Below are 19660 nucleotides of genomic sequence, written 5' to 3' on the forward strand. Positions count from 1 at the left end.
GGCTTGTCTGACTGCCCGCCTGTTGATGACCTCTGCTTGCCTGACTACCCGCTCTGTTGCCGAACTCTGCCCGTCTGAGAACCCGCTCTGTTGCCGACCTCTGCCTGTTCTGACTACCCGCTCTGCTGCCGAACCCTGCCCGTCTGAGAACCTGCTCCGTTGCCGACTCCTGCTTGTCCTGGGATTTGCCTTACTACTATCCACACTGGTCGTTGAGTCCTTGCACCACCCGACTCAGGCCAGGGGAGTGCCGCAGTTCCAGTCTGCTCAGCTCACCACCGGATCCTGCGAGCACTCCTGCCTCCTGCACACCTTAGTGCTCCTGTTCCCACTCCAGGAGTACTGGGTGTCAAGCTGCAAGAGTTGCTATCCTCAGCACAACGGTCTCCTCTGCTACCAGGTTTGTGATATAATACTACAGCCAATAATGGAGACCGCTGAGGTAGCAACGGTACTAACCACCCTCTGCAATCAAATGGCCGCATTGACAGACGCCCTGAAGGAGCTCCAAGCAGGTCACCAACGGCTGGAAGGCCGCATGGACACTCTCTCAGCAGCTGCACCCAGTCAGCCGCCTGCCCCTGCCGTAGCACCGCAAGCACAATTACCAGCAGCAAGCAACCTTGCCCCTGCACCTGCTCTACTAGCCCCTGAACCACGAGTCCCCACGCCGGAAAGTTTTTCTGGAGATAGATCAAAATTCCAAGCCTTTAAACACGCTTGCCAGCTTTATTTTTCTCTTCAGCCACGTACCTTCCCTCATGAAGAGGTAAAGGTGGGTTACGTCATTTCATTACTCCAAGGAGATCCTCAGACCTGGGCTCACCGGCTGATGGATCAAAAACACCCTGCTTTAGTATCAACAAAAACCTTTTTCACCCACATGGCAGTCTTATATGATGACCCACAGCGACAGGCCACAGCCGAAATAGGACTAAGTAAGCTACGCCAGGGTCGAAGACCAGTAGAAGAATATACTTCCGAATTCCGCAGATGGTCAGCGGACACGGACTGGAACGAGGGCGCATTGAAACACCAGTACCGTCTCGGGCTATCCGAAACCTTGAAAGATGAACTGGCTCGGGTGGGAATACCAGCTACCCTCGATGCCCTGATTGATTTGGCAATCCAGATTGACCGGCGGTTACGGGAACGACAGATGGAGAAATCAGCAGGCAGCTTCTCCCGTGCACTCTGGGTCCCTACTCTCCCTTCTGCCTCAGGCACAGCTTCTACCGCAACAATGGATCAGGAGGAACCAATGCAGTTAGGGGTTATGCGTTCTCCCGTATTAGCAGAGGAAAAGAACAGAAGAAGACAAGGGAACTTATGCTTCTACTGTGGAGCTGCTGGTCACATGATCAGGACTTGCCCGGTTCGACCCATGGGTAAGGATTTTTCATCTAGAAGTTCACCCTCTAGCTACCCTCCCAAGTTAACTAATCACCTGACCATTCCTATCTCATTTCAGTTCCCAGGAAGAACCATTAGGACCACCGCCATCATCGACTCCGGAGCCTGCAGTTGTTTCATGGACATTTCATTCGCCACTCATCATCAGTTTCCAATGCAGCCCCGCAAAGAACCACTCCACATCCATTTAGCCGATGGATCAACTGTCTGTTCAGGTCCGGTCACTATGGAAACCGTTCCCACCAGTACTCTTATCCTCGATACTCACCAAGAACTACTCAAATTTGACCTTCTAGCTTCTCCAATGTTTCCTGTAATTCTAGGACTACCCTGGCTTCAAGCGCACAACCCACTCATCAATTGGTCTTCAGGAGTCGTCTCTTTCAATTCAGTCTACTGTGGAAGTTGCTGTTTATCCGCTAATCCAATCACTTCTGGCCCATTGCTATGCACATCAAAAGCACTTCAAGAAATTGTTCCGTCCCAGTACCATGAATACCTTGATGTTTTTGATAAGAAAGGGGCAGATTGTTTACCACCTCACCGACCGTACGATTGCCCGATTGACCTAGTTCCAGGATCCAGGATTCCGTTTGGGCGTATGTTTCCCCTCTCCGACCCGGAACAAGAAACGCTCAGACTTTATATTGAAGAGAATCTCAAGAAAGGATTTATCAGGCCATCCATCTCTCCAGCGGGAGCAGGAATCTTTTTTGTGCAAAAAAAAAGACAAAACACTAAGACCCTGCATAGACTACCGGGAGCTTAATAAAGTGACTATCAAGAACCGCTACCCACTACCTCTGGTTCCAGAACTCTTCCAGAAGCTCTGTGAAGCCAGAATTTTTTCTAAACTGGATTTAAGAGGAGCCTATAATCTGGTTTGAATAAGAGCTGGAGACGAGTGGAAAACTGCCTTCAGATCACGTTACGGACATTTCGAATACTTGGTAATGCCGTTCGGGCTCTGCAATGCCCCGGCGACATTCCAGTATTTCATTAATGACGTCCTGAAAGACTTTATCGATCAATTTATAATAGTTTATTTAGATGACATTCTAGTATTTTCAGCTTCATTGAAGGATCATCGCCATCAGGTCTGTCAGGTACTGGCTCGCCTTAGACAACACAATCTATTCGTCAAGGCCAAGAAGTGTGAGTTCGAGAAGAAGGTCATACAGTTCTTGGGACTTATCATTTCAAATGAAGGATTTACAATGGATCCACAGAAGATCCAGGCAATTCTGGACTGGCCAGCTCCCACTAACCGGAAGGCAGTTCAGAGGTTTGTGGGATTTGCCAACTTCTACCGCAGATTTATTAAAAACTTTTCCGCAATCATTCTGCCCATCACTCAACTTACACGTCAGAATAGTCACTTCATATGGAATGAGGGGGCTCAGGCAGCATTTGATAAGCTGAAGCAACACTTCACATCTGCTCCTGTTCTCAGACATCCGGACCCGGCATTGGCCTTTGTATTAGAAGTGGACGCATCTGATTCTGCGGTAGGGGCAGTGCTATCACAAAGACAGGGAATCAAGGCTTTGCTGCATCCAGTGGCATTCTATTCGAGGAAGCTGTCTGAGGCGGAGAGAAATTACGATGTGGGGGACAGAGAATTGCTGGCTATCAAGGTTGCATTAGAGGAATGGAGATACCTTCTGGAAGGTGCAGCCCAGCCTATACTTATCTTCACGGATCACCGTAACCTCGAATATCTGAAGACCGCAAAAAGATTGAATCCAAGGCAGGCCAGGTGGGCTCTTTTCTTTTCAAGATTTATATTCCACATCACCTACAGACCAGGATCAAAAAACACAAAACCAGACGCCTTATCCCGTATGTTTCCAGAAGGTGAGAATCCAAGCACACCCGATACAATTCTGTCTGATCAGAACTTTTTGATTATTCAGCCAGCCCTAATTAGCCAGCTCCGTCAGGCATCAACCGGCCCACCGGAAGCCATCAAGGACTCTCTGGAAGAAAGGGAGGGCCTGTGGTGGTTCGGTAACAGGATGTTTGTACCAGAAGAATTGCGTCACATAGTTCTCGAATCCTGTCACGACCACAAACTGGCAGGTCACTTTGGTGTCACGAAGACTCAGGATCTGGTGCAACGCTCATTCTGGTGGCCCAAGCTTAGAAGAGATTGCAAGTTATACGTAACTGCCTGTCCCATATGCTGTCGATTTAAAGGATCAAAGTTTAAGCCGTGGGGTCTACTTAACCCGCTGCCAGTACCACCCAGGCCCTGGCACTCTATTTCTATGGATTTTATTGTGGAATTGCCAAGATCAGAGGGTTGTAATACCATCTTTGTTGTTGTTGACCGTCTGTCCAAGATGGCGCACTTCCTACCTATGGAAGGTACTCCTTAGGCGCAAACAACGGCCAAAGCTTTTATTAAAGAGATTGTGCACCTTCATGGGGTCCCAGCCGACATCGTCTCAGACAGAGGGACGCAGTTCACATCCCGATTTTGGAAAGCTTTGTGCAAATCCTTGAATATTCAACTACATTTCTCATCTGCTTATCATCCACAGTCAAATGGCCAGACAGAACGCACCAATCAAACATTAGAACAGTACTTGAGATGTTTCCTATCATCAGCACAAGACAACTGGGTCCAGCTCCTGCCATTAGCCGGATTCGCCTATAACAACTCCGTTCATTCAAGCACACAACAGTCTCCGTTCTTTGCAAATTATGGGTTCCATCCGTCATTTCTGCCAAACATTATTTCAGAGACATCAGTACCTGCTTCTGACAATCTGATCAAAACATTACAAGAAAATAACCTGACTCTGCAACAAACCATGTCCCAAGCTCAAGAGAATTACAAGAGGAAGGCTGATCTTCACAGAAGAGACAATCCAGATTTTAAAGTGGGTGATTCAGTCTGGTTATCTACTGTGAATCTCAAGTTGGCCTGCCCTTCCAAAAAGCTGGGTCCTAAGTTCATTGGACCAATCCCCATCAAAAGGAGGATAGGACCGGTGGCTTTTGAATTGGATCTCCCTGATAACCTAAAGATTTATCCTGTATTCCATACTGCATTACTAAAACCTACCACTGTGGATTCCTTTTCTGGTAGAGGAACAAACCCACCGCCACCGATCTTGGTTGAAGGAGAGGAGGAGTATGAGGTTGAGGCAATCTTGGATGCCAGAAGAAGGTACAATCAGATCCAGTATCTTATCAAGTGGAAGGGATATGGCATAGAGGAAAGTTCTTGGGAACCAGTAGTCAACGTCCATGCCACCCATCTGGTCAACCAGTTCCACAGGGATTTCCCGGAGAAGCCAGCTACTGAGGGCATCCGGAGGCTGCCCCTTAGGGGGGGGGGGCATTGTCACGGTCAGTTACCTGTTCAGAGGAGGCGGCCAGTATGCACGGATACTGGCGGTCGTCCTGGTGGGTCTCGGCGGGGCGACCTGTCGATGCTCACCAGTGTGCGCTGCATCGCACGGCGTAGGCGTTGGCGTCTGGAGGCGCTGGCGTAGGCGTTGTGTGGCGTTGCGTGCACAGGGATGGCTGCTGTGTATGCCCTGATCTGGCGTTTGCACGCGCGGGCGCGCGCGTGTTTAGGCGTGCGCGTACGTGACCGCATCTGCGCATGCGCGCGCGGCGTGTTGTGCGGTGCGCATGCGCACGCGGCGCGTCATGCCGTGTGCGCCAAAGATGCCTATTTAAGTCTGGAGAGTGCATTGCTACCTTGCTGTAGTATTGCAGCTAGTGTGTACTCCCCGTGCTGTGACTTGTTGTCTGCCTGCTTGTTTATTCCGGAAACCTGACCTCGGCTTGTCTGACTGCCCGCCTGTTGATGACCTCTGCTTGCCTGACTACCCGCTCTGTTGCCGAACTCTGCCCGTCTGAGAACCCGCTCTGTTGCCGACCTCTGCCTGTCTGAGAACCCGCTCTGTTGCCGACTCCTGCTTGTCCTGGGATTTGCCTTACTACTATCCACACTGGTCGTTGAGTCCTTGCACCACCCGACTCAGGCCAGAGGAGTGCCGCGGTTCCAGTCTGCTCAGCTCACCACCGGATCCTGCGAGCACTCCTGCCTCCTGCACACCTTAGTGCTCCTGTTCCCACTCCAGGAGTACTGGGTGTCAAGCTGCAAGAGTTGCTACCCTCAGCACAACGGTCTCCTCTGCTACCAGGTTTGTGACACAGGGATGGTGACGAATGGAAGACGGCCTTCAACACACCCGACGGGCACTAAGAGTACCTGGTGATGCCCTTCGGGTTGTGTAACGCCCCAGCCGTCTTCCAGGACTTGATTAATGAGGTGTTCAGGGAGGTGTTGGGGAAGTTTGTTCTGGTATATCTGGACGATATTCTGATCTTTTCGTCTAATCTCTCGGAACACTGAAAGCATGTCAAGTTTGTCCTAGGGAAGTTAAGACAGAATCTGCTTTACGCTAAACTTGAGTAATGTCTTTTCGAAGTGACCTCTGTTGCCTTCCTGGGGTATATTATTTCTACGTCTGGCCTCTCTATGGATCCTGGAAAGGTTTCTGCTGTCTTGGAGTGGCCTCAGCCTGTGGGGCTGAAGGCGCTCCAAAGGTTTTTGGGCTTTGCCAACTACTACAGGAGGTTTATAAAGGGGTACTCTACAGTGGTCTCACCCCTCACCAGTCTCACCAAAAAGGGGGCTGATACTTACCACTGGTCAGCAGAGGCACATACTGCCTTTTCCACAATGAAAAAACTGTTCTGTTCTGCACCCATATAAAGACATGTGGATGTCACCTTCCCCTTTATCGTGGAGGTGGATGCTTCCAAGGTGAGGGTGGGGGCTGTATTGTCTCAGTGATCGGGTTTACAGGGTAAACTCCACCCATGCGCCTACTTCTCTCGTAGGTTTTCACCCGCAGAGAAAAACTACGATATAGGCAACCGGGAGCTTTTGGCCATCAAGTTAGCCTTTGAGGAATGGCGACATTGGCTAGAAGGTGCAGAACACACTATCACAGTTTATACAGATCATAAAAATTTGGAGTACATAGAGGGTGCCAAGAGACTTAGCCCCGTCAGGCCCGGTGGTCTTTGTTCTTCTCGAGATTTAGATTTGTAATTACGTATACCCCTGGTAGTAAAAACGTCAAGGCCGATGCCTTGTCCAGGTGTTTCGAGCCCGAGACGGTACAGCCCTCAGCCCCTGAGACCATTCTACCTCAGAAGGTGGTTTTGGCAGCCACTGAGACCTGGAAAGATTGGACAGTCACTTTGAGCCCTTACCAACAGGACGTTCCAGAGGGGAAGCCTGACGGGGTTATGTTTGTGCTACTACCTTTCCGTCTACAACTATTACAGCTGTTCCATTCTCACAAGAATGCTGGTCACCCTGGGGCCACCAGAACTCAGGATCTACTGGCCAGATGTGCTTGGTGGCCTACATTGGCAACAGACTGTAAGGAGTTTGTAAGAGAGTGTGCAGTGTGTGCTAGGAGTAAACCTTCTCGTCAGGCTCCCGTTGGTACTTTACAACCTTTACCAGTCCCGAGTGAACCTTGGACCCACTTGTCCATGGATTTTGTAGGAGAACTCCCCAGGTCTGAGGGCAAGACGGTCATTTGGGTGGTAGTAGACAGATTCAGTAAGATGGCTCACTTTGTTCCCTTGAAAGGACTCCCCTCGGCCCAGCAATTGGCTGATCTCTTCATCCAGCACATTTTCCGGCTGCATGGCATTCCGGAAAATGTAGTGTCAGGTCGGGGAGTCCAATTTGTGTCTAAGTTTTGGAGAGCTTTTTGCCATCAGCTGGACATGGATCTTGCATTCTCATGAGGCTACCACCCACAGACCAATGGCCAGACCGAGAGAGTTAACCAATCCCTGGAACAATTTCTTAGATGTTATGTTGCAGATGCGCAATCCGATTGGGTAAAATTTTTGCCGTTTGCAGAATTTGCGCACAACAACCTGAAGAGTTCCTCTTCAGGGTTTCCCCCATTCCAGATAGTGTCGGGAAGATCACCCAAGTTTGCCCCATTACCAGTGACATCTACACCATTCCCGGCCCTGGAGGATTGGCAGAGGGCTTTGAATGAGATTTGGGGAATGGTTAAGAGAAACTTGGGGAAAGCCTTCCAGACACAGAAAAAGCAGGCAGACAAAAGGCGGTCCGTAGAGTGGAAATTCTCTCCAGGGGACTTGGTGTGGGTGTCCACTCGGCATTTGGCCTTGAAGCAACTGTCACCCAAACTGGGCCCTAGATTCATAGGACCTTTCCCAGTGACCAGAAAAATTAATAATGTCACTGATGCGATTGATCTCCCAGCCAGCATGCGAGGTGTGAGATCATTCCATGTGTCTCTGTTAAAGCCGGCAGTGCACGTGGATTCCATCCCCCCCCCCCCCCCCCCCCCCCCGTGTTGGTTGATGACCAACCTGAATATGAGATTGAAAAGATTCTAGACTCTCGGTTAGTGCAGAATTCCGTGCAGTATCTGGTTCACTGAAAGGGATATGGTGTGGAGGAAAGAACTTGGGTGCTAGATTGTCGCATGCATGCGGATGAATTAAAGAAAGAGTTTCATGACTCACATCCTGGGAAGCCTGGTGGGAAGTGTCCGGAGTCCACCCCTCGGGGGGGGGGTACTGTAAAGGATTGCGGAGATGCCGCCGCGTGGTCTGGCGGGCGGGGCGGCTGTCTCCGCGTTCAGACCGGCGGTTTCCGCACAGCAGAATGTGTCTGGTGTGTCTGAGCCTTCTAGTGCACACAGATGGAGAGCTACGCGCGCGCTGGGAGGCAGGACCTTTATGCCAAGAGGAGAGGGATCAGCTGATCAGGTTGGTCAGCTGATCTCAGCGCAGATTGTCATTGGCTGAGTAGCGCTGGGTGGCGCTGAGGAGCGCTGCACTATATATAGATCTCGCTGGTCAGTCTCAGGTTGTCTGCCGTTGCGAATACATACGTGTGAGCACTCAGACCATAGTCAGATCCCACAGTGTGTTAGAACCAGGTGGACCTGGGAATTAAAACTTAGCCAGATTACGCTTGTGTTATACTTTAGACCAGTTCCAGGGTGTTGTTACCAAGGACCACACACCCAAGCTTAGGAATACTGTGTTATTGCTGTGTTATACTTTAGACCTGTTCCAGGGTGTTGTGATCAAGGACCTCACACCCAAGCTTAGGGATACTGTGTCATTGCTGTGTTATACTTTAGACCAGTTCCATGGTGTTGTGACCAAGGACCACACACCCAAGCTTAGGAATACTGTGTTATTGCTGTGTTATACTTTAGACCAGTTCCAGGGTGTTGTGATCAAGGACCTCACACCCAAGCTTTGGGATACTGTGTCAGTGCTGTGTTATTCTTTAGACCAGTTCCTGGGTGTTGAGACCACGGACCTCACACTCTAGACTAGGCCTCTGCTTTATACCTGTTATGACCAATTGCTCTTTTGACCTCTCTCTTGCTTTCTGATTCAGTACCTGTGCATATCTGACTACCTGTTGCCAATCCCTGCCTGTACCTGGTTACCGAATCAGCCTTTTGTCTCTGTACCTTATCTGCTCGTGTGTTGCCGACCTGGCCTGGCCGACCCTTCTGGCTGTCACTCATTCCTTGAGTGTTCAGTCTGTCTGTACTACCTGTGACACTACCCTTTTAGGTGTCAGGTAGCTGCAGAGACTCCCTGTTCCTCAGAGGGGCCTCTCTGCAGTCCAGTCAGAGGCTCTATCCCTTAGGAGTCCTTTGGCTGCAGTATAGTCTGATTCCCAGCATTACAGGGAATCACTGGCTATCAGGTTATCTCCATTCCCATTGCTAGAAGATAGTCCTCATACAGCCAAGGGCCACCTGCTCCTCAGGTGGTCTATGCTCATTGTTATCTGCGTCTCCCGCCCCATGGGAGACAGCCTACTGTTGCACCAAAACACTTTATCAGGTGTCCAGAGGTTAGTTATACTTGTATTATTGGCGATTCTGCAGATCATCAATAATCAGGTATATATCTGTATTGTTGGTGATACTGCAGATCACCAATAATCAGATTCTCTCTGTGTGCTGACACCGATCGTTACAGCACCACTCCTAGTGGAAACGGGCCCTAAAAGAGGAACTCCAGTGAAAATAATGTAATAAAAAAGTGCTTCATTTTTACAATATTTATGTATAAATGATTTAGTCAGTGTTTGCCCATTGCAAAATATTTTAAATCCCTGATTCACATTCTGACATCACATGGTGACATTTTTACAGTTGGCAGATGATGTAGCTGCTGCATGCTTTTTTGGCAGTTGGAAACAGCTGTAAACAGCTATTTCCCACAATGCAACAAGGTTCACAGGCAGGAAACTGCCAGGAGTACCACGGTACTTAGAGCTCCTTGTGGGAGAGGTTTCACCCCAATATCAGTCATACAGCGCCCCCTAAAGGTCTGTTTGTGAAAATAAATAGATTTCTCATGTAAATGGGGTATTAGCTACTAATTGGGATAAAGTTCAATTCTTGGTCTGAGTTTCTCTTTAACGTATTTTAACTGAAATCTTTTTCACAATGCACTGGTATGGAAAAATGCGTACTAACGCACACCAACTGATTAAGTGTAAATGGACCCTTAGATAAAGTGGGTGCAGCCAACACCAGCCAAATACATACCCAGGCAACGCCGAGTCATCAGTAGATGAAGACAAATTTCACTGGGAAAATGTAAACTGCAGCCATTCTTACACTGTTAATGTAAGGGTTCTCAAACTTTGCCCAGTTGGTCACCGAGTGACTGGCATTAATATTAAAAAAAGTGGGTGGAGCCTACAAAAGCTAATCAAAATTCACCTAATGATTTTCAAGGGGAATACAGGTAGTCCCCGACTTACGAACTCCCGACTTATGAACAACCTGCCGATACGAACGGCATGGATTCTGTGTTTCCATTGGAACAAGTAAAAAAAAAAATTTCAAATTGGACTTGTAGTTTTTGAGAAAATCAATTTTAAAAAATTCAAAGACTGGCTTATAAACTTGTACAAGCAGGCAAAGAGGACAGAGGTGACACAGAGGGGGACACTGGAAGCACAGGGAGCACAGAGGAGGTACAAGGGACAGAAATGGCACAATGTTCCGACTTAAAGAGAACCCGAGGTGTGTTTAAAGAATGTTATCTGCATACAGAGGCTGGATCTGCCTATACAGCCCAGCCTCTGTTGCTATCCCAAACCCCACTAAGGTCCCCCTGCACTCTGCAATCCCTCATAAATCACATCCGTGCTGTGGAGGCTGTGTTTACATCTGTAGTGTCAGTCTCAGCTGCTCCCCCGCCTCCTGCATAGCTCCGGTCCCTGCCCCCGTCCCTTCCCTCCAATCAGCAGGGAGGGAAGGGATGCAGGCGGGGACCGGAGTTCTGCAGGAGGCGGGGAGAGCAGCAGACTGACACTATAGAGATAAACACAGCCAGCTCTGACAAGCTGTTTGTCAGCAGCGTGGCTGTGATTTATGAGGGATTGCAGAGTGCAGGGGGGACCTTAGGGGGGTTTGGGATAGCAACAGAGGCTGGGCTGTATAGGCAGATCCAGCCTCTGTATGCAGATAATATTCTTCAAACCCACCTCGGGTTCTCTAGACACTGAAGCGAAAAAAAAAAACTATGATATTATGATTTATATGTGTAGTACAGCTAAGAAATAAAACATTAAGATCAGATACATCAGTCTAATTGTTTCCAGTACAGGAAGAGTTAAGAAACTCCAGTTGTTATCTCTATACAATAAAGCCATTATCTCTACGACTTTCAAAAGTCGTGGAGAGGGCTGTTTTCTGACTTTTATTATCTCAACTGTTAAGGTGGCCATTAGTGTTGGGCGAACATCTAGATGTTCGGGTTCGGGCCGAACAGGCCGAACATGGCCGCGATGTTCGGGTGTTCGACCCGAACTCCGAACATAATGGAAGTCAATGGGGACCCGAACTTTTGTGCTTTGTAAAGCCTCCTTACATGCTACATACCCCAAATTTACAGGGTATGTGCACCTTGGGAGTGGGTACAAGAGGAAAAAAAAATTAGCAAAAAGAGCTTATAGTTTTTGAGAAAATCGATTTTAAAGTTTCAAAGGGAAAACTGTCTTTTAAATGCGGGAAATGTCTGTTTTCTTTGCACAGGTAACATGCTTTTTGTCGGCATGCAGTCATAAATGTAATACATATAAGAGGTTCCAGGAAAAGGGACCGGTAACGCTAACCCAGCAGCAGCACACGTGATGGAACAGGAGGAGAATGGCGCAGGAGGAGAAGGCCACGCTTTGAGACACAACAACCCAGGCCTTGCATGAGGACAAGAAGCGTGCGGATAGCAATTTGCATTTTGTCGCCATGCAGTCATAAATGTAATACAGATGAGAGGTTCAATAAACAGGGAACGGAAACGCTAACCCATCACAGATGTTCATTGTTCATGTTACTTGGTTGGGGTCCGGGAGTGTTGCGTAGTCGTTTCCAATCCAGGATTGATTCATTTTAATTTGAGTCAGACGGTCTGCATTTTCTGTGGAGAGGCGGATACGCTGCCGATCTGTGACGATGCCTCCGGCAGCACTGAAACAGCGTTCCGACATAACGCTGGCTGCCGGGCAAGCCAGCACCTCTATTGCGTACATTGCCAGTTTGTGCCAGGTGTCTAGCTTCGATACCCAATAGTTGAAGGGTGCAGATGGATTGTTCAACACAGCTACGCCATCTGACATGTAGTCCTTGACCATCTTCTCCAGGCGATCGGTGTTGGAGGTGGATCTGCACGCTTGCTGTTCTGTGTGCTGCTGCATGGGTGTCAGAAAATGTTCCCACTCCAAGGACACTGCCGATACCATTCCCTTTTGGGCACTAGCTGCGGCTTGTGTTGTTTGCTGCCCTCCTGGTCGTCCTGGGTTTGCGGAAGTCAGTCTGTCTGCGTACAACTGGCTAGAGGAGGGGGAGGATGTCAATCTCCTCTCTAAAGTCTCCACAAGGGCCTGCTGGTATTCTTCCATTTTGACCTGTCTGGCTCTTTCTTCAAGCAGTTTTGGAACATTGTGTTTGTACCGTGGATCCAGAAGGGTATAAACCCAGTAATTGGTGTTGTCCAGAATGCGCACAATGCGTGGGTCGCGTTCAATGCAGTCCTAGGCCGAAGAGGTCATAGCCTAGGGTCACAAAACCTGTTTATTGGGCAATTTCAATGGTGGCGAGTCTGACGTACATAAATCGCAGCAATGGCCGTTAGCAACGTCTGAATCTCACGAAATGTCTCATGCAGGTAGAAGACATATTGTTAGACTTGGGCTCCAAAGATGGGTTCCCTACATCTCTGCAAACCAGAGTTACAGGGCTCCAAATTTGGTAAAATCCCCCATAGGCTTTCATTGGGCCTCCTATTTACAGTTCCAAAATCTCACATCTTTTCAAAGGGCAATTACTCAGCAGTGGCAAATTTTCTAGCATTGTAGGGACCCTTAGGGGGAACATGACTGGTAAGTTTCGGGCCCCTAGGCCAAAGAGGTCATAGCCTAGGGTCACAAAAACCTGTTTATTTGGGCTATTTCAATGGTAGTGATGGTGGCGTACATAAATCTCAGCCATGGCCGTTAGCAACGTCTGAATCTAACGAAATGTCTCATGCTGGTAGAAGACATATTGTTAGACTTGGATTCCAAAGATGGGGTCCCTACATCTCTGCAAACCAGAGTTACAGGGGTCCAAAATTGGTAAAATCCCCCATAGGATTTCATTGCCTCCCTATTTCACTTTCCAAAATCTCACATCTTTTCAAAGGGCAATGGCTCAGCAGTACCAAATTTTCTAGCATTGTAGGGACCCTTAGGGGGAACATGACTGGTGACTTTCGGGCCCCTAGGCCGAAGAGGTCATAGCCTAGGGTCACAAAAACCTGTTTATTTGGGCTATTTCAATGGTAGTGATGGTGGCGTACATAAATCGCAGCAATGGCCGTTAGCAAAGTCTGAATCTCACGAAATGTCTCATGCTGGTAGAAGACATATTGTTAGACTTGGATTCCAAAGATGGGGTCCCTACATCTCTGCAAACCAGAGTTACAGGGGTCCAAAATTGGTAAAATCCCCCATAGGATTTCATTGCCTCCCTATTTCACTTTCCAAAATCTCACATCTTTTCAAAGGGCAATGGCTCAGCAGTACCAAATTTTCTAGCATTGTAGGGACCCTTAGGGGGATCATGACTGGTGAGTTTTGCCACTGCTGAGCCATTGCCCTTTGAAATGGTGTGAGATTTTGGAACGGTAAATAGGAGGCCCAATGAAAGCCTATGGGGGATTTTACCAATTTTGGACCCCTGTAACTCTGGTTTGCAGAGATGTAGGGACCCCATCTTTGGAATCCAAGTCTAACAATATGTCTTCTACCTGCATGAGACATTTCGTGAGATTCAGACGTTGCTAACGGCCATGGCTGAGATTTATGTACGCCACCATCACTACTATTGAAATAGCCCAAATAAACAGGTTTTTGTGACCCTAGGCTATGACCTCTTTGGCCTAGGGGCCCGAAACTCACCAGTCATGTTCCCCCTAAGGGTCCCTACAATGCTAGAAAATTTGGTACTGCTGAGAACTTGCCCTTTGAAAAGATGTGAGATTTTGGAAAGTGAAATAGGGAGGCAATGAAATCCTATGGGGGATTTTACCAATTTTGGACCCCTGTAACTCTGGTTTGCAGAGATGTAGGGACCCCATCTTTGGAATCCAAGTCTAACAATATGTCTTCTACCTGCATGAGACATTTCGTGAGATTCAGACTTTGCTAACGGCCATTGCTGCGATTTATGTACGCCACCATCACTACCATTGAAATAGCCCAAATAAACAGGTTTTTGTGACCCTAGGCTATGACCTCTTTGGCCTAGGGGCCCGAAACTCACCAGTCATGTCCCCCCTAAGGGTCCCTACAATGCTAGAAAATTTGCCACTGCTGAGTAATTGCCCTTTGAAAAGATGTGAGATTTTGGAACTGTAAATAGGAGGCCCAATGAAAGCCTATGGGGGATTTTACCAAATTTGGAGCCCTGTAACTCTGGTTTGCAGAGATGTAGGGAACCCATCTTTGGAGCCCAAGTCTAACAATATGTCTTCTACCTGCATGAGACATTTCGTGAGATTCAGACGTTGCTAACGGCCATTGCTGCGATTTATGTACGTCAGACTCGCCACCATTGAAATTGCCCAATAAACAGGTTTTGTGACCCTAGGCTATGACCTCTTCTGCCTAGGACTGCATTGAACGCGACCCACGCATTGTGCGCATTCTGGACAACACCAATTACTGGGTTTATACCCTTCTGGATCCACGGTACAAACACAATGTTCCAAAACTGCTTGAAGAAAGAGCCAGACAGGTCAAAATGGAAGAATACCAGCAGGCCCTTGTGGAGACTTTAAAGAGGAGATTGACATCCTCCCCCTCCTCTAGCCAGTTGTACGCCGACAGACTGACTTCCGCAAACCCAGGACGACCAGGAGGGCAGCAAACAACACAAGCCGCAGCTAGTGCCCAAAAGGGAATGGTATTGGCAGTGTCCTTGGAGTGGGAAAATTTTCTGACACCCATGCAGCAGCACACAGAACAGCAAGCGTGCAGATCCACCTCCAACACCGATCGCCTGGAGAAGATGGTCAAGGACTACATGTCAGATGGCGTAGCTGTGTTGAACAATCCATCTGCACCCTTCAACTATTGGGTATCGAAGCTAGACACCTGGCACAAACTGGCAATGTACGCAATAGAGGTGCTGGCTTGCCCGGCAGCCAGCGTTATGTCGGAACGCTGTTTCAGTGCTGCCGGAGGCATCGTCACAGATCGGCGGCGTATCCGCCTCTCCACAGAAAATGCAGACCGTCTGACTCAAATTAAAATGAATCAATCCTGGATTGGAAACGACTACGCAACACTCCCGGACCCCAACCAAGTAACATGAACAATGAACATCTGTGATGGGTTAGCGTTTCCGGTCCCTGTTTATTGAACCTCTCATCTGTATTACATTTATGACTGCATGGCGACAAAATGCAAATTGCTATCCGCACGCTTCTTGTCCTCATGCAAGGCCTGGGTTGTTGTGTCTCAAAGCGTGGCCTTCTCCTCCTGCGCCACCCTCCTCCTGTTCCATCACGTGTGCTGCTGCTGGGTTAGCGTTACCGGTCCCTTTTCCTGGAACCTCTTATATGTATTACATTTATGACTGCATGCCGACAAAAAGCATGTTACCTGTGCAAAGAAAACAGACATTTCCCGCATTTAAAAGACAGTTTTCCTTTTGAAACTTTAAAATCGATTTTCTCAAAAACTATAAGCTCTTTTTGCTAAAAAATTTTTCCCTCTTGTACCCACTCCCAAGGTGCACATACCCTGTAAATTTGGGGTATGTAGCATATAAGGAGGCTTTACAAAGCACGAAAGTTCGGGTCCCCATTGACTTCCATTATGTTCGGAGTTCGGCCATGTTCGGCCCGAACCCGAACATCTAGATGTTCGCCCAACACTACACGTGACCCGTTCGGCCAATCACAGCGCTAGCCGAACGTTCGGGTAACGTTCGGCCATGCGCTCTTAGTTCGGCCATATGGCCGAACAGTTTGGCCGAACACCATCAGGTGTTCGGCCGAACCCGAACATCACCCGAACAGGGTGATGTTCTGCAGAACCCGAACAGTGGCGAACACTGTTCGCCCAACACTAGTGGCCATACACTTGACGATTTTGTGCTCGATTCGACCGATCGATCCGATATAGGTATCGAATCGGTACAAAATCGGTTACCTTTTGGGGCTATTTTCGTTCGATTGCGAACTAATAAGGGTCCAACCGTCGATCGTACCGTGCGGAAAATTTTGATTGATCTGAGGGGCATCGGTAGCAGTTGTTTTACATTTCGATCGAACCGTGTACAAGCGTGCGATTGGAGGGGGTGTTCCTACATTAGGATCATTCCTTGATTGATATGTCCAGAGGGGCGTGGATCTGCTGAGGGGAGGGGATGGAAGCGGCTGTAGGGGTTTTTTTTCAGTGCTGAGCTGGTGTCAGGTGTGTGGCTACAGAGTTTTGTTGTTGAAGCAGGATGCCAAAGGATGTGGAATGTTTAATTTTGGGTGGTATATCTCACACAGTGTTGTCATGGACCAGCAAAAAATGCGTATCCGGATACAAGTACCATGCAGTACCATGCAATACCGTGCTGCTGATGAAAAATTCCTTCTACAGAGAGCAGAGTTTAAAAGGCACCTTTCTGTAACAACACTGGAAGCAGACTGAAGCAGACTGAAAACCACAAGACACAAGGCATACAATAGAACAATACAACAAAAGAAATTCCTAAACTACAAACGCCCCTGCAGTTAACCCCACCCTTGTAGAAACCCCCCTCTAGCTTTGCATACTCGATCGTACATGAATCGGATGCATTCTGAAGAAGTCGATGGCTAATTTCGATAGCGTCAAACGCGATCAATCGGAAATGAATCGGAAACAAAAAGGCCACGTAATCGATTCCTTTCAGATTCCGCCATTTTGGGAAAAATTTTAAGGTCGATCGATGCATCGATCTGTGCAAAATCGTCAAGTGTGTGGCTACCTTTAGTTAACTATTTACTTTTCCTCTGGCAGAGGAGAGTTCATTAGTTCACAGATTGCTCTGAAAGAATCATTTTGAATGCTGAGTGTTGTGTAATCTGCACATATTAGAGAATGATGCAATGTTAGAAAAAACACTATATACTTGAAAATAAAAATATGAGAATATTTTCTTTGCTGCTAATCTTCTGGTAATTATTCATAGTACACAACCAATTCATTATATCATATATTTTTTTTTCGCTTCAGTGTCTCTTTAAGAACAGATTCAGGTTAAGAACAAACTTGCAATCCGTATATCGTTCCTTAACCGGGGACTACCTGTATTTAATTGCTGCCATTTTTGCACTGTTAATGGGACAAGACTCAAACCTGGACCAGAAAAGGGGTGGAGCCTAAGCCAAACAGATTTGTTTCATTTCAATGCAAATTATTGATGCCAAAGACCACAAAGCTCACAAACTAGGTCATTGAGCAATTGAGTAATTGTGTGTTAGGGGTAGAAAAAGTGGGCAGAGCCAACACCAGCCAAATACATACCCGGGCAATGCCGGGTCATCAGCTAGTTAGCCTATATATAAAATGAACCATGTTAGCCCTTATATAAAATGCAGCATGTTAGCCCATATAGAAAATGCAGCACGTTAGCTTATATAGAGAATGTAGCACGTAAGCCCATGTAAAAAGTGCAGTCCATATATAAAATGCAGCACGTTAGACCATACGGAAAATGCAGCACATTAGCCTATATAGAAAATAAGTAGGTTAGCCCAAAAATAAAATGAGCACGTTAGCCCATATAGAAAATGCAGCCCATATAGAAAAAGAAGCATGTTAGCCCTTATATAAAATGCAGCATCGTAAACCATGTACAAAATGCAGCACATTAGTCCACATAGAAAATGCAGCATCTTAAATCATATATACAATGCAGCACATTAGTCCATACAGAAAATGCAGTATGGTAGCCCATATACAAAATACAGCACGTTAGCCCAAAATGCAGCCCATATATAAAATTAGCCCTGATATAAAATGCAGCATCTTAGCCAATATACAAAATGGATTATATTGGTCCATATATAAAATGCAGCATGTTAGCCAATATACAAAATGCAGCATGTTAGCCCATATACAAAATGTAGCACATTGGTCCATATATAAAATGCAGCTGGTTAGCCAATATACAAAATGCAGCACATTGCACGTTAAACCATATGGAAAAGCAGCATTTAAGACCATATACAAAATGCAGCGTTAGTCCTGAAATAAAATGCAGCATTTTAACCAATAAACAAAATGCAGCATATTTACCCATATATAAAATGCAGCACGTTAGCCAATATACAAAATGCAGCACGTTATCCCATATGGAAAATGCAGCAATGTTACATGTGGCACTTGCGCCACGGTTTCCAGATTGAAAGTTTCAGGACGGAGGGGTGGAGCACAGCACCACAGCAGCAAATAGCAGGAGCATGTCAGGAGCATCACATCTCTGGCACCCAACACAGAAAGCAGCAAGGAGGCATGACAGCCAGGTGGACTGGTACAGATGTGGGGCGGAGCTAATCGAGTGGTCGCGGTGTTATAGCTGCATTTTCTATTGCATCAGTGCAGCCGGCCCAGGGTTAATTGTCCCCCTTTGCTAGCTAAACACTTCAGGGGGGTCTCCATGAGGCTCGCAGCACACCCCCCTATCGCCGGAAAAGAGAATAGGGCACTATAGCATCCACTATGGCTCCTATTGTGATTCCTATGCCCCTTGTGCTGGAGGAGGGGAGGAGGGAGAACTCAATGTGAGTGCTGGGAAGAGGGAGAGGTCAGTGTGGGTGTCAGGGGAGGGACAGGTCAGTGTGGTCATCGGGGAAGGGAGAGTGTGTGTGTATGGGGGGGGGGGGGGAGTGGATGAGGGAGAAGTTACTGTGGGTGCTGGGGGGAGGGGTCGGTGTGTGTGATTGGGGGAGGGAGAGGTCAGTATGTGTGTGTGTGTGTGTGTGTGTATGGGGGGGGGGTGCATGAGGGAGACGTTACTGTGGGTGCCGGGGGAGGGGTCAGTGTGGGTGATTGGGGGAGGGAGAGGTCAATGTGGGTGTGTGGATGAGGGAGAAGTTACTGTGGGTGCTGGGGGAAGGATCAGTGTGGGTAATTGCTGTCTGTGTGTGTGTGGGGGGGGGATAAGTGAGAGTGCTGTTATCGGGGATGCACATTCTCACCTGCTCCCAAATTCCTGTCAGGGCTGCCTCTCCAAAGTGTCCTGGATGGGGGGCGGAGCTTCTCGCGGCTGGGGCGGGGCTTCTCGCGGCTGGGGGCGTGGCTTATTGCGGACAACAGGGGGTCTTTGTTGTACATAAACAAAGGCATGTGAGGTGTGGGGAACGGGGTGGTGCCAGAGCCCCTCCCCTCTGCACGTGACCCTCTACGGTGAGTCACAGCTGAGCCTCCAGTTCCGACAGCTCAGGGGTCACGTGACAGGCTCTGTGCTTTTTCGGTCACACTTCACTCCTCATAGCTCCGCATCACCGCCCCCTGGAGGCCCCGAATAGCATTACAGGTGTCTGCCAGAGACCCCTCCTCCACCCCCAGCAACGAACTCCCATCTCAGCCCCGCAATCTGCTCCCAAACAGCTGTCTCCCCGCCGCTAGCGCTGTGACCGCCAG

The 19660-nt window shown here is 48.1% G+C and overlaps 1 protein-coding gene across 2 annotated transcripts in view; it reads right to left on the minus strand.

The window, feature by feature from the left end:
• The window catches only part of LOC137504547 (SPARC-like protein 1), a 107114-nt gene extending 87721 nt beyond the window's left edge, over window positions 1-19393 (minus strand). Inside the window, exon 1 of one of the 2 annotated variants that reach the window (XM_068233137.1) lies at window positions 19216-19393. In XM_068233137.1, the coding sequence (XP_068089238.1) occupies window positions 19216-19363 (148 nt within the window). In that variant the 5' untranslated portion in view covers window positions 19364-19393. The remainder of the gene's footprint in view (window positions 1-19215) is intronic. The other variant, XM_068233129.1, reaches the window with a different exon arrangement.
• Window positions 19394-19660: the final 267 nt, after the last annotated feature.

This window comes from Hyperolius riggenbachi, chromosome 1, assembly GCF_040937935.1.
Source record: "Hyperolius riggenbachi isolate aHypRig1 chromosome 1, aHypRig1.pri, whole genome shotgun sequence".
In the NCBI taxonomy this organism is placed as follows: Eukaryota; Metazoa; Chordata; class Amphibia; order Anura; family Hyperoliidae; genus Hyperolius; species Hyperolius riggenbachi.